This window comes from Sciurus vulgaris, assembly GCF_902686455.1.
Source record: "Sciurus vulgaris genome assembly, chromosome: 16".
Classification (NCBI taxonomy): domain Eukaryota; kingdom Metazoa; phylum Chordata; class Mammalia; order Rodentia; family Sciuridae; genus Sciurus; species Sciurus vulgaris.
Window position 1 is genome coordinate 51,132,269 of NC_136477.1, and position 18,883 is coordinate 51,151,151.

Sequence of the window (18,883 nt, forward strand, 5' to 3'; positions counted from 1 at the left end):
AGTTGATCCTGCCCCCATAGCAATAGGAATTATAGAGATTCCAATTTATTTTCCCTCAGGGAGTGTTACAGACTGAATGTTTGAATCCTCTCCATATCCGCATGCTGGAATCCTAGCCTGCAATGTGACAGTATTAGGAGTTTGGGCCTTTGGGAGGTGATTAGGATAAATTGATGTCATAAAGATGGAGCCTTCATGAAGGGGATCAGTGTTCTTTAAAGAGCCAGGAGAGAGCCTCCCTGTTCTGATCTGTACCATGTGAGGATGCAAGAAGTCGACAGGCAGTTTGCACACTGGACATGGGCCCTTAGCAGAACTCAGCAATGCAGACACCCTGATCTCAAACTTCCAGCCTCCAGAACCATGAGCAAGAAATTTGTGTCATTTACAAACCATTCAGTCAGAAGTATTTGGTCATAGCAGACTAAATTAAGATCAGGAATCTCTGGCTCCCTGGATCTTTGCAAAGAGGCCATCTGACACTCTCCAGGGTTTTCCCTCTGTTAGATCAGTGACTGACAGCTGTGACATTCTGCCATGTGCCCAGGCCACTGCCAAGTTCAAAGGGCAGTCAAGTTTAACATGACTATATTTCAGGTCCTGGGTTCTAGCTCAAGGTCTAATAGCCTGAAGCACACTCCTCTCCTAATCCATCACCCAGCCCTGAGGGGTTCTGAAGGAAACAGGAGTGGGACTCAGTACAGAAAAGCAGCGAGAGTCATTAAGCATTTTGGGGAGAGCACCCCCAGTATAAAGAGAACTATTTGCCATGGAATCCTCCATCCCTCCATCACTTATTCTGTGACTAGTTCACCCACATAGGAGAGATGGTAAGGGACACAGAAATTATCACTGCCCTCTTCTGTTAAATTCAGCTGGTGCATAAAATTCTACAGGTGACTCAATGACCTTCAGCAATGCACTGGTTGGTCTCAACTTCTTCAAAGATCCCAAAGAGCAGGGTTTGGCAATATCCTTAAAGGGCCAGATAGTAAATATTTCAGGCTCAGCAGGCTAGGCAGTCTCAGGCACAACCCTGCCACCAGTCACAGACAACACAGAAGCAAATGGATGTGTGCAACTGTGCTAAAATAGCATTATTTACAGACATTGAAATTTGAATTTCACATAATTTTCCTGTGTCATGGAATATTTCATATTCCATGAAATATTCTTTTTTTCCTGTTTAAAAATACACAAATCCTTCACAATCCATGAGCTGCAAAAACAAAGGCCATATTTGACCCACAGGCCATAATTTACCAATGCCTTTTTTTTTTTTTAATACCAGGCATTGAATTAAGGAGCACTTAACTACTGAGCCACATTCCCAGCCCGTTTTTATATTTTGTTTAGGGACAGAATTTCACTGAGTTGCTTAGGGCCTCGCTAAGCTGGTGAGGCTGGCTTTGAACCTGCGATCCTCCGGTCTCAGTCTCCAAAACCACTGGGATCACAGGTGTGTGCCACCACACCAGGGCCCCAGTTCCTTCTTTAAGTCACTTAACTGATTACTTTCTTACCTATCCATCCAACACACGTCTGTCTTATGCACATTTGAGGGGAGGAAATAAGTAATGATAAGTAATTCCATGACTTCCTTCTTTTTAAATTAGAAGAGCAACTGCATGATGGCAGGTACAGTCATTTTCCTTATTTAGATATATGCAGCTTTAGTTCTTGAGCAGATCCTGGAATAAGCGCCTTTCACATTGAGGAGTTCATATTTTATTCTGAATGTGTAAGAGCTACCATTAAGCCACTAACCAATGGATATTAAGCAAAAGTAAATGGCATCCCATCAATGAATAAAGAGCTCCTCACTTCTGCTCTCAGAAATGAAATGCTGGCAAGGGACACATTGCACAATCATGAGGCGGCCTTCATAGACTCATGGTTAAGTCACCAATCATGCATTTCTTCCTCCAGTTTACTCTGAAATGTTTTATTAAGCATTTGCCTTGAGCAAGGCCCTGGTTAGGAGCTTTTAAAAATGACACTTACAAGTGTTCCTCTGGCCTGCTTTCCCAGTTTCCTTCTGTTTTTCCTTTCCTGGAGCCCAGCTGCCATACTGCAAAGAACCCAGGCTACTGTACTGAGGGCTGGATGCAGCATTGTCCTGAAGAATTAGATGTCACATGGAGGAAAGGCCATGACAAGCAGAAGCGAGGCAGCTTGGCCGAGTTCCCACCTAACACAGCTTTGTTATCAGCCTCCCCAGATACCATGTGGACTAGAACCACCATCCAGTTAACTCAGAGAATCTTAAGAAATAATAAATTATTGCTATCTAAAGCCTAAATATTGAGGAATATTTGAAAGCATTACTGTGATAAGTGTTTTTCTTTCTTCGCTTCTTATACAAGTTTTCTATGACTGCATAACAAATTACCAAACATGTAGTTCTTCAAAACAATGCATATTTATCATTGCATAGCTTCTGTTGGTCAGGTGTCTGGATGCAGTCTGGCTGAGCTTTCTGCTGGTGGTCTTCTGAGGCTGCAATCAAGGTGTTGAAAGGGCTGTGTTTTCATCTGGAGGTCCAACTGGCGAAGACTCCATCTCCAAGCTCACTTGGACCCAGCTTTCTTTCTGGCAGTGGGCTAGAGGCCACCATCAGGTTCTGGGGCTGCCTGTAGTTTCTTGCCACAAGGGCTTCTGCAAACAGCTGTGACTTCACCAGCAGAGAGTGTGTCTGTCCTCACGGAGGCTCTAGCCCCTCTTTCAAGTGTGAGATTAAATCAGGCCCATCTATTAAATAATTATAATACTCCTTTTGATTATCTCAAGAATCAACTAACCAAGGAGAAAAAAAAAAATCCCTTCACTTGTACAAGATTCTATTGGTTAGAAGTAAATCACAGGTCCTGCCCCCACTCAAGGTGAAAAGATTGCACTGGGTATACTGTCCCAATGGGGCAGGAATCATGAAGCTTCCCAAGACTTTCTTCACCATATTTCTTGGCAGGGATGGGATGTAGTGAAAGGTGTTGGGATTGTTTAGAAAGGGGGAACCTATTCTCATAGACCCACCAAAAAAATGAAGATGAGAGACAGACCCAGAAGCAATTATAGTATTGGACACCAAGCTATACCTCCTTTAAGATAATTCCTAGAGAATCTGGAGTTGAGGGTTGAATGTGGTGGGTTCTGGCTGGAGGAGAAGGGGAACAACTCAGGACAAATGTAAGAGAAGAGAGCAAATCTTTGGTACTGAGAAATGCAGGTCCTGCTTGGGAACTAGCAAGTACCTGTTAATCAAGAGCTGTGGTCAAGGAATCCATCCACACCTATGGGTAGGTAAAGCATACGAGTGACATGGACTGAGAGGAAATAACGGAGGTATGAGGATCAGGACCACAAAGAGTGTGCATTGGCTGTCAAAGGGGATAGGTGTTTCTCATCTCCCTTCACTTGTTGCTCTAGGGAATGTGAACCTCAAAGGGCCAGCTGTACCCCATTATGAGAAAAACTAAGACATTAAATTTTGATATCATATCTTCAGCTTTGTAAAGGCCAACCAACAATTGACAGTTTTCTAAAGAGAGTGTGGGCCAAGACCCACAAACCCGTGCACTGGGTTTGACCAAGGGAACAGGTCCTTGCAATGGTTTAGAGAGGGAAGCAAGAGTAACAAACCCCATGCAAGAACCAAACCTGATTCCTTGGGCTATTTGTTATGGCAGTGGTTCTCCAACTCTGGTTCCCCGTCAGCAGCATCTGAGTTTCCCAGAGACTTGTTAGGAACCCAGACTCTCGGGCCCCACCCATGCTGAGTCAGGAGCTCCAGGGTGGGTGGAGGCCAGCAAGCTGCGTGGGAACAAGCCCTCCAGGTGATACTGAGGCTCACTCAAGTTTGAGAACCACTGTTTGACGGGAATCAGGTTCCATTCTTAGGAGTGTTTTTTTCTCCCCTGAACCCATTTCCTGTTTTTACAGTCTTGAGGATTGCCAGCTACAGCAGGACACACAGGACCCCCTACTAAATTGCGAACATTCAACGTAATGGAGAATGATAACTGCCTGGGTATTCCACATCATCTCACTTTATCGCAGTGCTAAATCATACTGGGTTTTTATGCAAATGTATTGCCTACACTCTCATGGGGAAGTTCATAAAGAAGAGAATGGAAGTGTATATGAATGTCATGGAACTCTCCAGGATGGGGCAGAAGGGAAGGGAGCGGGCTATTCATTTACAATAATAGTTAAAAAAAATTTAAAAAGACCCTCTTGCTACAGAAAGGAACCTATTTCTGCTTCATAATATTTTATAAGCAGGGAAATGGCTTTATTTCTAGGACCCTCGCTCCACTTAATCCAAGAATAAACCTGGCCTAAAATCAATATTGTTCATGTGGAAAGACACACTGTAATGTGAGTTTCATCTGAAGATTTAGAACTCTGCATCCCCCAGTCTATGTCTCTCTACAAGTAAGGACAGAGTGTTTAAAGACTGACATTCCTGGGAAACTGCTATCCATCGAGTATTATCAAATGGGAGAGATTCATGGAAAATGGCACGTGAGGTGCATATGATAAACATTTGTTGTTAAGTGAGCTGCTTATTGAAAGGTCCCTTCACCTCTTCTTTTTTTTTTTCATATGGTCCTTAATAATGCAAAAGACCTGCACTGTGCTGTGAGATGTCATGATACCTGTGAACATTCTATTTTGGCTGCAAAATAGCCACAGTCCTATTCTTACTTTCTAGTACCAGGGTCTCTCACCAGGTCCCGTCAGTCAGTAGGCCACCCCACAAGGCTGCGTATTAGAACCTGCCCCAAACCTGGCACTGTGTCATGTGCTACAGGAGCACAAGTGTGTCTAGCACCTTTCTCCCTTCACATCACATATGCTTAGAAGGAATTAATTCTGGCCTCTGACTGTCCCCAGGAATCATCATCCAAGATGTGCCAGTGTTTAAAATCACTTTGTTCTAGAATGAACCTCCATCTAATCCAAGGGCTGGGTCCTAAACTCAGTGCTCCACATTCGCTCCTGGTTGTCCTTTGTACAGATGCGATGTCAGCATCCTGCAGAATTTCCGTGAGCTCAGCACAGCCATGTTCCCTCCAGCTTCAGAGGTAATGGCCATTTCCAAAGTTAAACACCAGAGGAAGAAGCTGGTATCTGTTTGGGGACCACGTTGTACAAAATATATATATTTTTAATCACCAGACTGGTTTGGTGGGGTGAGATCCTGTGTTATCAGCGACACGGATATCAAGAATGACTAAGGAAATAAGGAATAACATCTCCCATCTCATGTTCCCACAAGGGCATGAGTTCCCTGGATACAGCTGAGGGTGCAGCTATCATTTGTCTTGTTTCTCTTTTGACAAGTGTGTGTGGTTGGTTCGATTCTCGGAAAAAAATATGCAAAATAGACAGCAGGATGCACTTGACCTGGACTGAAACAGTCAGGAGAATGGTGATATCTTATGGAACAGAAAAATGCACTGTGATACCTCAGAATGGCACTCATTCTGCCTGACCTCTTTTCTCTGCTAAAATTCCACCACTTAGGTGAGACAGTGATAACCAATTGCCAACTGTCTGATCTGTACCTACTTGGGAAACTCATTAAAAATAAGGATTACTCCAGCTCATCTCCAGAGATAGTGGTTCCGCAGGTGTGGGGTAGGATCCAGCACTCATAATTGTAAAAATCGCCTCAGGCAGCTCAGACAAGCTAAGAGCTTGAGGAACCTTTGAATTAAGGCACCCAGAAATATTAATATCAGTCAGGAATACCATAAGATATCATCTCACAAGATAAATAAATGTCCACTTGAAAACCAAAGAAGGATTAGAACAGTGAGCAGAAGAGCTTTGTAAAGAGTGGGGTGCAGCCTTGAGAGAGGGAGAGAAGGTTCCATCTAGGTGGTACTGGAGGGTTGAGGAAGGAACTATAGAAACACAGTCCACAAAGGAGACAGCCTCAGGACCCTTAGGCTGATGTCACTGTTCTACAGGTTCAGGGCCAAGCAAGCAGTTTCACTCCAAGGCAAATAAAAATACAGAGACAGGTTTGCCCAATGTGAACACAGCATTCTTCACAATGAATCTTTTCACTGAACATGTTCAACATGATTTTAGGGGTTTCTTCTTTCTTCCAAAACAGTTTCATTTTGAAAACAGAAAGCCATAGTATTTGATTTTGGTCAACCAAACATGCAAGGCTGAAAAATCAGAGGTCATTATGAGATTAAGCCTCCATGGGACAATCATCTGAAAACAATCGGAAGGTTATGATAAAGACTCTACCCTGGACATGGCGCCGACATCAACTTACCTTTCGGTCCGGCCAGTTGTATTTTGCAAAGATGGTATCGTAGGTGTCCACCGCCCCATCGGTGATGAGCATGATGGCCTGGCTGCAGATACTTCCTTGTCCCGTATGGTTGAACTGTGAACAGAAATAAGTTCAAAGTAAAATACACATCAGAGTTCTGGGTACCTGTAAGACTTCAGGGGCACAAGCGGGGTTTGGGAAATAGCTCAGTGCAAGAGGTCACTGGGCACCACCCAGACAGGACCTACAGGATAAACCTTTCAGCAAGGACCACCATATCTGCTCTGACAGATTCGAACTAAATGCAGACCATGGAAAGAATTCTGAAAAATTGTAGCCTGGATAAAATCTCATATCTTCAAGCATGAACCACTTTTCAGAAAACAAGTCCAAAGGAGTTGACACAAGAAGGTTTAAGGGCATATTAAGTGGGCAGCCGGATGTCAGAGAGGCAACATCTCTTCCAAAATCTAAAGGAGGCTGGTGGTCTCAGGGATAGACCATGTACCATATAATAACATCAAGGACAAATAGAGAATAAATTCAGGAATATGATCATTCACATTAGAAGACTTAGCACTCTTTATTTAAAGGGTTGTTAACGATGTATATTATTCACATTTAACAAGTTTGTATTAGTTCACTTGTATGTATGGGAGGCTGAAATTTCAAGTTATGCCACTGGCATGCAAAACTCTAAAAATTCTAGCTTTACCTAGTGTTTTAAAAGTTCTTTATCTTTTTGAAGAGTATCCAGAGTGATCAAACGTACCTGGCTGAATAATGTGTCCCTCCCTTGAATCTGAGGTGAAAAATTCCTTGAGTGAAAGTTTTTAGTGATGCAATTCAAAGTAACACCACATCCCTTAAAACCCTACAATTACATGATAATGCTAAAGCCTGGGGAACACACAGGAAATCCTAAACCTTCAGGAGGGAAACTACCTTTTTTATAATCTACAAAATGTATTCATTTGTTCTAAAAAGATTTGCTAAGTGCCCACATGGGGCTGGGGATGAAACACACAAAAACAACTCTTCCTCCTATAGCTTCTATTCTCTTTGTGAAGCCGTACAAAAACAAGATTAATAATTATTAATTCATGTACAAACATGTCTGCATGACCAATGTGATCCTACAATATGTATAATCAGAAAAATGAGAGATTACACTCCACTTATGTATGATCTATCAAAATGTATAAATGCATTCTACTGACATGTGCAACTCATTAGAACAAGTTAAAAAAAATTAAAATAAAAAGGAATTCAAAAATAAATAAATAATGAATAAACTACATTGTATGTTTGATAATAATGATGCTAAGGAGGTAAAAAGAGGAAAGCAGAGGGAGAGAGAAAAGGGGAAGGGGTCATTTTATTTTAAGGTATTCGGGGAAGACGTCACTGACTGAGAAGGAAGCATTCAAATAACACCTGAAGGAGGGGCCTGTGAGGGAGAAGGGGAAAGGAAGGAGGTCAAACGCTAAGTGCAGAGGTGCTGACTGGGAGCATGACCAATGTGTTTAATCTATTGGCTGTGACACTGGGAAAAGATGTAGGGTACTCTTGGTGGTGCTGGCTGGGCACTAGTGAACCAGAGAGAGAGAAAAAAAAAATAGCATTTGAGTTGAAGTTTTAGCACCCAGTGTTCATGTACTTAGAGGTCTGATGTGGAGTTGGACCATGAATAATTAGATGAATTGGTGGAAGGATGGGTGGATGGGTGGATAGGCAGTTGGTTGGATGGATGAATGGATGGGTGAATGGGTGGATGGATGGATGCATGGATGGGTGGATGCATGGATGGATGGGTGCATGGATGGATGGGTACATGGATGGATGGATGCATGGATGGGTAGATGCATGGATGCATGGATGCATAGATGGATAGTAGGATAGATGGGTGGCTGGCTAGCTGGGTGGATAAATGGATGAATAGGTGGGTGGATGGATGGGTAGAAGGATGGGTGGATGGATGGAAACATGAAACTGCATGGGACAGAGCAAACATACATGGTGTATCAAGGTATAATGAAAGAACACAGCTGTGTGCCTAGATAGGATCTTGAGCATTCACTTCTTCATTTATGAGAATACCATCCCTATGTGGCTGTTACACCACAGGTTAAATGCTCCCTATTTGCTGGGCTATAAATAAGAACTCAATCCTTACTATAGCCTCAGGGATGGGTGGGGAAGCTGAAGTGAGAAAGGTCTTTGAGCAATGGTGATCGTTGTTGTTTTGGATTTGGTTTGAGAGTGTCCCTCAGGGGTTCTGGCGTTGGAGGCTCACTCTTCAGTGTGACTATGTTGGGAGTGGTATGGACTTTTAAGAGGTGGTGTCAAGTGGGAGGTCCTTAGGTCATTCATTGGGGGTCTGCCCTCAGAAGAGGAGAAGGCGGTTCTCAAGAGAGCAAACTGTAAGAGTGAGCATGACCTTTAGTCTGCCTCTGGCTTCCAGTTTCAAGATACCATCTCTCACTCTTGCACACACTTCAGCAGCATCTGTCATTATGCTCTCACCAGAGACCAAGCCAATGGGGCCCCTCAATCTTAGGCTTTCAGACCCCCAAACTGTGAACTAACTTCTTTTCTTTATAGTTACCCTGCCTCGGGTATTTTGTTATAATAACGAAAAATGGACTAATGTGGTGATACATGGTAGGGCTCCACAAATGTTAATTTCCTTCTCCTGCCTCTTCCTCTCTCCATCCTTCCCACAGTTGCAGAGTCATATATCAGTACTATGGCTACAACCTTGTCAGTGAGTACTCCTAAAATTCTGTGTCTTAGGCATTTGCTTCACTTTAGTCCTGGCCCAAAGTCATACTGCTGCTACAAGTCATACCAAACATGTGGCCTTGAATTACTAGCACATAAGACTTAATCATGCACACATTAGTAGATGAAAATATGTAAAAACCAAAGCCATCACATGACAAAGCTGGCCCGTGACTTCCATTCTACTGTCGTTATCACTATGTCTTACTATTCCACAAAGCTCTTCCCTGGAAGATTAAAGTTGCAAATAACTGTATTGCTTATTGCAGGAGGTTCCTGAGAAATGAATCAACTCTTGGATAGAAAGCAGCAAAAACTATTTACACCCTGAGACTCCTTGAATCCCTAAACTCAAAATCTTCCCCTGTGTCCACCAATCCTCAACAATAATATTACAGTTCTTACTGGATCCTAATCAAGCCTCTGCCCTCCTCTCCACACCCCAAGATCCACCTTCAACCAGACTTCAAAGTATCAATAAATATCCTACTTTCCTTCCCATGAAGATTCTCAGGGTAATGCATTTTATTTCTTACTGCAGTCAGAAAAAGCCACCTTGTAGCCTGGCCTTCTGAACAGATTGTTCTGGAAATGTTTGGGGAGGCTTCACTTCACACAGTCTTTGCGGCAGTGAATAAGCCCACAGCAAGCCACTGAATAGAAGTGATGTACGCTCCAGGTTACAGATGCTTCAGAGGGAATGAAAATCAGGATGCCCTTGGGCTGTTGTTCATACAACTCATTTGAAAACATTCTGGAAAAACTTTCCCAAACAACAGGAAAGGAAGAGAGGGAAATGAAGATATCTGAATAATGCAGAATGGAAGAAAGGGACTGCCAGGAGCTATTTACTTAAAAACATTACTCTCCTCTCTGGCGGGCCCCTGGTATTTTCTGCTGCAATCTGTAGTTGGAGAATTTTGAAGAATGCAATTAAATTCAAATGCTTTGATGAGTAATATCTCTTCTCTTCATATTTGTCTAGAACTTCTTTTTTTTTTATTGAATAGCGAGAGTGATGAAAGTGTTTTCCATAATAATAACAATGACAAGGGCCTGATGATGAACTACAATTAGCTCAGTGATTCATCAGTTAGCAGTGAAAATTTCAATGCATCCTGACATTTAGAGCATTTGGTTGTGATTAACAGTCTTTGAAATGTCACCGAATTTTATTTAATTGGCTAAGAAAAATTTTTAAAAGGTAATCACTGCAAAGATCACATTCATCGCCAAAAAAGATAATTGCAGTTGTCACATGACAAGGTAGAAGCTAACTGCTTTTAGCAAACTGGCTCTGTGTTCTTACAGCATCTAATGAATGCAGAGGAGATCAATAGCTGGAAGGGGCTTAGAAGTTTATTTGAATGCTCCTTTCAAAGCCACTGGTATCAACAACTGCAAGCCTTTAAGTCTTGTGAGCAAATACCAAAACTGAAATGTAGGCAATTGTAAGACAGAATTAACTCCATTTAATTATCGTAACCTCTGAACCATTCTAAGACCCAGCCACAGTCTCAATAGCAATTCTTTGTGTGTGTAGTATGTGTGTGTGTGTGTGTGTGTGTGTGTTTGGGTGTGTGTGCGTTTGGGTGTGTGTGCACACGCATGCGGATGTGCATGTTTTGAAAAATAGCTTTTTCCTTTTTTAATTTCATGTTGGCGTGCAGAGGCAGACATAATACACAGGAAGAGAGTTACATCACTTAAAGGTCACACTGATGAAGTGGAAAATAGATAAAGTGTCATTTTCATGGGAGATTAACCATCCCCATGTTTGTTGAAGAATTTGACTATTAAAAGCCCAATGGCAAGAGATGGCATGGAAATGTTTCCCTCCCTGGGATCAATGTGCACTCAGAAGAACATGGTGCCAGCTGCCAACCCATCTCAAGAGGGATCTTTTATAACCTTTATTGATGCCCAGGTTTCTTGCTGTCCTGAATTTATGGCTCAGCCCATCTGGGTTTCTGATATGTCAGACTCCACATGGGTTTTTTTACACATGAAGGCAGAGGAGATAGATATGGAGAAGGTTTCCCTGTTCAAAAGCACTTCTTCCCTCACAAGGATTTGAGAAAAAAAAAAAAAAAATCCATTTCATATTGGTGATTTCTATGGTCTATGTAGTCTCTGCAGGAGTGTGACTGTAACATCTTGGAGATACAGAGATGGAATACCCTACCCTGAAATGTGCTCAGTGAGCCATGGCTTCTACCAGATGTTAAAACTGAGTTTATGATAAGTATATAGTGTTCCTGAGCCACTATGTGTGAGTACTGGTTTAAATACTTTTTTGTAGGGTCTGTTGCCTACAGAACTTCTCAAGACCTTTAATACGTGGGAGTGCACCCTTAATCACCAAGAGGAGGGAAGGCATCTCCTGCCTTGCCCTCAAGTGGAGATCTTGGCAGGCCAGTATTCACCTGGGTATGTCACTGGCTTAGAAGTGTCCAAAAGCACAAATGAGGAATGGAAGGGATGGACAAAGAAAAGAGATCAAGGTAAAGAGAGGGCGTGTTAGGAAAGCACATGTTCCTAAAGACGTGGGTGGGGAGTAAGGTTCCTGGGCGTGGAGCTGTGTCTAGAGCCAATGAGAGTCCGGGCTGGGTGGGAACTGCGTCTAGAACCAATGAGAGTCGAGCCTGGAGTGGGCGCTGTGGCTAGAGCCAATGAGAGTAGCGGTTGCCTCCTCTCTCCTGTCACTGTGAGGACACACCCTGCCCACACAACACTGCTAAAAGCGGCCAGGTATGACGTTGTCACACCAAACTCAACCTCCCTGGAAAGGGTCTCCCAGGATGGGCTTCACAGGTGTGCAATGCGCACGATTGCCCATGGTACAGCCCCCATGCCTCCACTCTTGATAAAACACTCTGCTGTCACTTTCTTAAAACTTGTGAACAAGGGTTCCTGTGTTTTCATTTTACAGCGGGCCTTACAATTCCTGTGGTCAGTGCTGCGTCTGATCCTGTCCCCATTCTACACTTGTGGAAAATAAGGGTGAGACTGAGAATCATTTTCTCAAGGTCACACAGGAAGTCTGGCCTCTCAGCTCAGCCAGCCTGACCCCAGAGGTCACAAGCTTATCCACACATAATCTCCAACCCACTCCCCCATCACTGAGGGCAGACCCACTCCTCCATCACAAGAAGGACTTCCAAAAAGAGAGCCTCCAGCTCAGAGTAAACTCCCCCTGCTCTGGTCACTAGGTTTTTGAGATAAAAATTGAGTGAACTTTCAAATTGTGACAAGATTTTTCAATATTACTATGTGCAAAGAGTCTGCCAAGATCCAGAGCTCTCAACGCCCAAGAAGGCATCTGCCCAGGACTCAAGCCAGAATTTAAAGGGGTAGCCTAGCCCTCTGCCTGGTCCAGCTATGTTCTAAACTATTAATATGTTCTTTACAGAGATGTCCTGTCCCAACACAGACCAATACATAAATATGAATCACCTGTAGCCCACAGCAGCTTGGGGGAAGGTGAGAGGGAACAGCCTTGGGTTTACACTAAGGAACTGATGTGGCACCTACCTTTCTCATGTTTCTCTTTTCCTCTGCACTCATGACACTTGCTCAGGGTGAAACTGGCTTTCCTTTCGCCAACAGAATTGTGAGTGAGAGACTAGAAATTAGGACCAGTCACTGACTTGAGAGGCCCAGAAAGCTGAATATGAGAAACCTGAGTTTGGAAGTCATTTGTAACTACCTGTTACACACACAAGCTGTGTAACTCCAAGTGAGAGACTCACCCACCCTGAGCCTCATTTTGCTCACCTACAAAATGGCACCAGCCTTCCCTGCACAGCTACCTGGATTCTAGCTGCCAACGGGCCTGAATAACCTCTGGCTGGTCCTCCAGCTCCGGCTCAGCCCCTGCTGAGGATGTCACTACGTGTGTGCCCGTTTACACTCAGAATCCCCCCGGGGCTTACAGTAACAGTGAAACACGGTTATTCTTTCAGAGATGAGAAAAACCAATCAAAGAGGCGCTTACATCGCTGAGAATGTTGAAGGCCTCGTTCAGAGCTATATCCAGCATTCCAATTCCTTTGGCAAAAAGCTTGTCCAGATGCTCCCTGAAGTGCTGAAACAACAAGGAAGAAAAGCCATTAGTGTCCATCCTGTCACATGAAATGCCAGCCTTGAGTGGACAGGCACATGTCACAGCAAGACCAATAACACTCAGACCCACACAGCCAGAACTGTTTTTTCCTTCTACATTCAAAACATAAGAATGCATTGGAAATAAAATTTACCTTTAATGTTCAAGTTTTAGCTTTAATTATAGTTTAGGGAAAACATGGAATCCTGTGAAATTCATCTGAATTTCCTACTTACCTCTCCAGTTCATCTCCTGGGACTCTTGCCCCACTCCTGACCACTTTAGAACTTGACACATGCTCCCTCTCCATGGGGACCTCACTCTCAGCCCATCTGCTGGCTCCCTGGCCAAGCTCTCTCTCTCACCTACTTCTGGGGTTTCAGTATGGCCATCACCTGCTTCCTGCCCAGGAAGCGTCCCTAGATCACTCACCCCTTAGAATGCTTCCTTTGTGACCCCATGCTGCCACCCTATATTGCAGATTCACCTTGCACTTAGCACTCCAGGTGTGCAATTTTCTGATTAAACTCCATCCCCACTCAACACCATGAAGTTCCTTAAGCAGGAACTTCTGTCACCTAGGTCTACCACAAAGCTGATACACACAGAGAGTGCTTAGATAGAGGTAAAGAGCAAGGACACAGAGTGCATCAGAACATGAGGATTGTTAATTATAGCAAGGGAGACACAGGCTAGAAATCCAGAAGCAGGACTGAGGCTGGGCACAGTGGCCCACGCCTCTAATCCTAGTGGCTCAGGAAGATCATGAGTTCAAAGTCAGCCTCAGCAACTTAACGAAGTCCTAGCCAACTCTGTGAGACCCTGTCTCTAAATAAAATCCAAAAAAGGGGTGGGAATGTGACTCAGTGGTTAAGCGCCCCTAGGTTCAATTCCCAGTGCAAGAAAGGAAGAAAGGAAGAAAGGAAGAAAGAAAGAAAGGAAGGAAGGAAGGAAGGAAGGAAGGAAGGAAGGAAGGAAGGAAGGAAGGAAGGAAGGAAGGAAGGAAGGAAGAAAGAAAGGAAGAAAGAAAGAAAGAAAAAGGAAAGAAGGGGACTGAGCTTCCTCCAGAGGCTATAGTCCCTCTGGCTATGTTGACTTTACAGAAACCCAGCCTCAGCTGGAGACTTAAAAGGCACAAAAGAAAGTAAGTGTGAAGCTCTACGTGGAGTGGGACACATGAAATGTCCACCACGTGGGTTGCCAAGAGTCTGGTCTTTAACTGGCCTCAGGTCCACATCACTATGGCCTGGCTTTGCCTCTCCAAGTCCTTCTACTCATTTGCTGTCATTTCTATAACTTGGTCATGCTCAGTCACACAAAGTTACCCTGGACGTATTTTTTTTATACAGCACTACATTTGATTTTTTTTTTTTTAATCCACATGTAGCTGTGTATTCCATGCCATTTTAGGCAATGGTGACTTAAATTGTTGGACACTTAGAGTCAAATGGAACAACAGATCATGGTATTCCCCTTAATTTGCTCTTATAGCAAGGTTAGTTGATTTTTTTTCTTCCTGGTACAAATCTGCTCCATACATTAGGTGGAAAAAATTATTTCCTCAAGTTAAGGGCTTCTAAATGATATCAAAGATGGCAGACTCTCCTTGTTTCTTTCTCTTTCTTCTCTCCTTCAAGTTCAATCTCCCTTTGCTCCTCCTCCATAACCTAAACCAAACCAACAGTCTGGTCTTTCAGACTGCACTGTAACCCTCAGCCCACTCTTCTACACAAAACCAGTTCTTGCCTTCCGGAGAACTATTTCCCACAATGTGACTTCCACCAAGAGCCGCTCTGCCCAATATGGAAGCCATGAGCCACCTAGAGCTATTTACATTTAAATTTAGGTACAATTACCCTACATTAAAAATTTTGTTTCCTAATAGCACTGGCCATATTTCAAGTAGTCATGGCCACACGTGACTAGAGGATATTACACTGGACAGTGCAGATGAAAAAACAACACGATCATTGCAGAAAGTCCTACTGAATACCACTGACCCAAAGATGTGAGTCAAATTAGTCATCCCTCCTCACCATGCCAGTGACTAATGGTGAGTCAGAGGAAGGATTAAGGCTTATGCCTAGTGGATATGTGTGATTTTTGCCTGTCTGGTATCCATTTCCTTTTTTCTAATTTTCCTTCTCTCCCCCATGATTTATACAGCTCCACATGAATGGGTGGGTCCATTTATCAGGCCTGTCCAATCTGTGAATTCTACCCTTGGGGCCACAGTCACACAAGGACATTGACCCAATCTCTGGACTTTCTGTTGGAATGTGGGAGGAAAACCCTCTCTTTCCAGCTGAATTGCTGAGAAGTCAGGGAGGAAGCCTGGGTGCCAGCAATCACCGGCTCACTGCACAGGAAGAGGTCACCTAGATGAAGGTAACAGTCAAGGACAGCAGAGCCCACAATGCAATAGCCAAAATGGGATCTTAATGACATGACCTGAGCCCCTCCATCCAGGCATGCCTAGCCTCTTCAGGTGAGCAAATCAGTAAGTCTTCTCTTTTGCCTAACCAATTTCAGCCGGATTTGGTCCTTGTAATTGAAAAGATCTCTGCAGTTCCTCTTCAGACAAGTGAATCAGTCAATTTGTTGTTTTGCTTAATCAATTTTAGCTGGATTTAGGCCTCTTAATTGAAAAGATCTCTATGGTTATCTAAACCATCAGGAAGATCCTGGATGGCCAGACACCATCTCTGGTGAGCCTCCCCATACTCCCATATTAAAACGATCCTCATCATCTCACCTCTGCACCCTGTTCCCCTTCTTGTTCACTGCCTTGGCACTGTGTGGCTTACTGTGGGCCTGTGCCAGCCAAAGCAAGGCGCTTCATGCTTCATGCACAACAGGCTCTCAGTGCTCGTGTGCCTAATGGTTTAGTGGTCACTGCTTTGGCTGCCCACAGTAAGGAGTGATCTGTGAAGGTGCTGAAGGTGAATCCTAGCCATGTGCACCCCAAGGGCAGTGTCTGGATGCAAAGGAAGGCACCTGCTGACTGCCCTGCATCTTCCTCCTCACTAGTGATTTCTTCTCCTCTACTTCCAGTTGTTGCCACTGTAGGATTCAGACATGGTTATATTTTCAGCAGCTCAGGAGGCTGAGGCAGGAGGATCACAAGTTCAAAGCCAGCCTCAGCAATTTAGCAAGACCCTAAGCAATTTAGTCAGACCCTATCTCAAAATAAAATATAAAAAAGGGTTGGGGATTTGGGTCAGTGGGTAAATGCCCCTGGGTTCAATCCCCAGTACAAAAAATAAATAAATAAATCATTATATTTAATGCCAACATATTATCATTGTTGTAAATAAGCAACTGGCAGACAGACCCTGGAGTTCTGAAAAAAAGAAAAAGAAAGAAACTGAGCTAGCAGTCAGGAACTGAGTTCTAGTCCTGACTATACCATCTATGCACTGAGCCCTAAGGCAAGCATGAGCTCCAACCTGGATTTTGCCCTGGGGAGTGGGGGTGGACAGCAGCACTGTGGGGGGTGGAGGAGCCAGAGCCAGGGCCTCTGAGCTGCAGGCAGGACAAGATTCCCATTCCTGCTCTGCCTCTCTGGAGCCTGAAGGAGACCCCTCCCTTGTCGGCACCCTCGTTTCCCTCTAAACCACAGGGTATGGAGCAGAAAAAAGCCATCATCGGAGAGAACTGTAGTGAAAGAGGAAGATGAGGCTGTTTTCATTTCACAGTCACGGAAAGAAAAGACTCCCCCAGGGTTCATGGCAGAAAAGGAAGTCGGCATCACAGCAGCAACTGAGGAGTCACCACGGAGAAAGTGAAGGTGCGTGCACTAGCCATCTTCAGCTTATTCATTTAGGGTCCCATTTGATACATGCAGAAGGGATTAGAAGGGAAGTTGGGTTTTGTGGACGGGGACTCTGCCCAGGTAATATCACCTATCTCCTTTGTGAGGCTGCTACTGTCCCATCTCCACGCTCACTGGCTATTTTCTCAACCTGTATCATTGCCTGAAACTTCTTCATACACACATGGTATCATACAAGAGTATCTCCAAGTGCATTAACTCACTAAGCTTCAAGTTTTCAATCTGCAAATCCATCAGTGAAATTGATACAGGTGCATTAAAATAGGTCATCAGTCATCGCCTAGAATTTAGTAAAATTTGTTATCAGGCATTGAGAGATCCTTTGTTATCATTCATAACCTTAATGCTGTCAATAATATTAATATTACCACTCATCATGTACCTATTACTTTTCTCAAAATAAGAGAACTCTAAAAAGATAAATGTTTATTTCAAAGTTATCATAAATGGGGTATTTGCTGCTCGTGTTGTTTTAGGTGTTCCAAATATGGGATGATGAGACATCATGGGTTAAAAAGTTTTCAAGCCTTCCACAAAAGGGAAAGGAGGTGGGAGGGAGGAATTGTCTTCAGGATTTTTAATTAAAATAATAATTAAAAAAAAAAAAACCTAGAAAGCTTTTTTTTTCCTTTAAACATCTATGTCAACTTCCTGATGTGCAACTGTACAACCAAACACACCTTGGAAAATGTCTTCTTTTGCCTTTTGCCCTTCAAGGGTCAGGTTGTCTAAATGGATAGGAACAAGGCTGACTGCATGGACTCCGGGCCCAGAGTGTCCTCCAGAGGCCGGCTCAGGACAGAAGGCTGCTGGGCAGGAGCTGCCCAATGATGGTGCACCAGAAGGTGGCCAGTTTTCACTATTTTCCTGAATTAAAATAAACAGCCTCTACAGGAAATGGTGACAGTTCCATTTTATGATGAAACTTCAATAACAGAAGAGGAGGGTGGCTTTTTATCTTTGCTCCAGGCGACTCGTGCAGCATATGCTGCTGCCCAGGAAAGGCCTTGCTTCCAAAGCAATTAGTGCAGCTTAATGCCTGGGGAGATGAACCCGCACGCTCTGCCGCTGCCCCTGCCCAGGCGCCAGCGGGCACCGCAGACCCCGCTTATCTCTGCCAAACGGTCGCCACGTCCAGGCCAGCGCAGGATCCCAGGGAAGTCATCTCTCCTTCCACCAGCATTTGATTTAGTCGAATTACACTGATCGCTCTCTCTGCGACAATAGCGCTCACGTTTTCTTCCTATGTGATTATAATAAATGTCTGAGTCCTCCCAATCCAGCACAGGGGAGTCAAGTCCAAAGTGGACATCAGGAGACAAAACAATCCCCTGTCCCCAGAGCCCTGAAGGCCAGTGTTCCTAGCTGGGGGAGGGGGTTCAGACGGATTTGGGGGGGATGAGGGCTAATGACCACCTATCAGTGACACCCTCAGGGTCACTCAAGAACTACAGGCCTTAGGTATGAAATTCATACCCATTAGGGTTATGGCAGCAACTTGGTCATGAGAAGGTTTCTGAAATTGCCTCACCAAGTCCTCCAGCACCAACCAACCCTGGCACTATGTGTTTTCAATGTGGTATTTCACCCAGTCCTCCTAACACCCCTAAAAGGAAGGTACTGTTATGGCCCTATTTTATTCATAGGCTAAAGGAGACTCAGTCTGGTGAAATCATACAGCAAGTATGAAGCAGGGTGGGTTTCAAAGTACCGAGCCCCCTACCTACATCCCTGAGCAACTGGGCCCCTTAACGCATGTAGGACACAGCTCTCCCTGTCCCTGAGAAAGTGCAGCACACAGCAAAACCCTGATGCTGTCCAGGGCTGATTCCATGAGTATGTGACCTATTCAGTGATCCAA

At 44.0% G+C, this 18,883-nt stretch overlaps 1 protein-coding gene across 1 annotated transcript in view; it reads right to left on the bottom strand.

Moving 5' to 3' along the window:
* Positions 1-18,883, bottom strand: part of CACNA2D3 (calcium voltage-gated channel auxiliary subunit alpha2delta 3) — an 871,596-nt gene that overhangs the window by 413,597 nt on the left and 439,116 nt on the right. Inside the window, 2 exon segments of the mRNA XM_079115690.1 lie at positions 6,299-6,412; positions 13,080-13,169. Of these exon segments, the coding sequence (XP_078971816.1) occupies positions 6,299-6,412; positions 13,080-13,169 (204 nt within the window).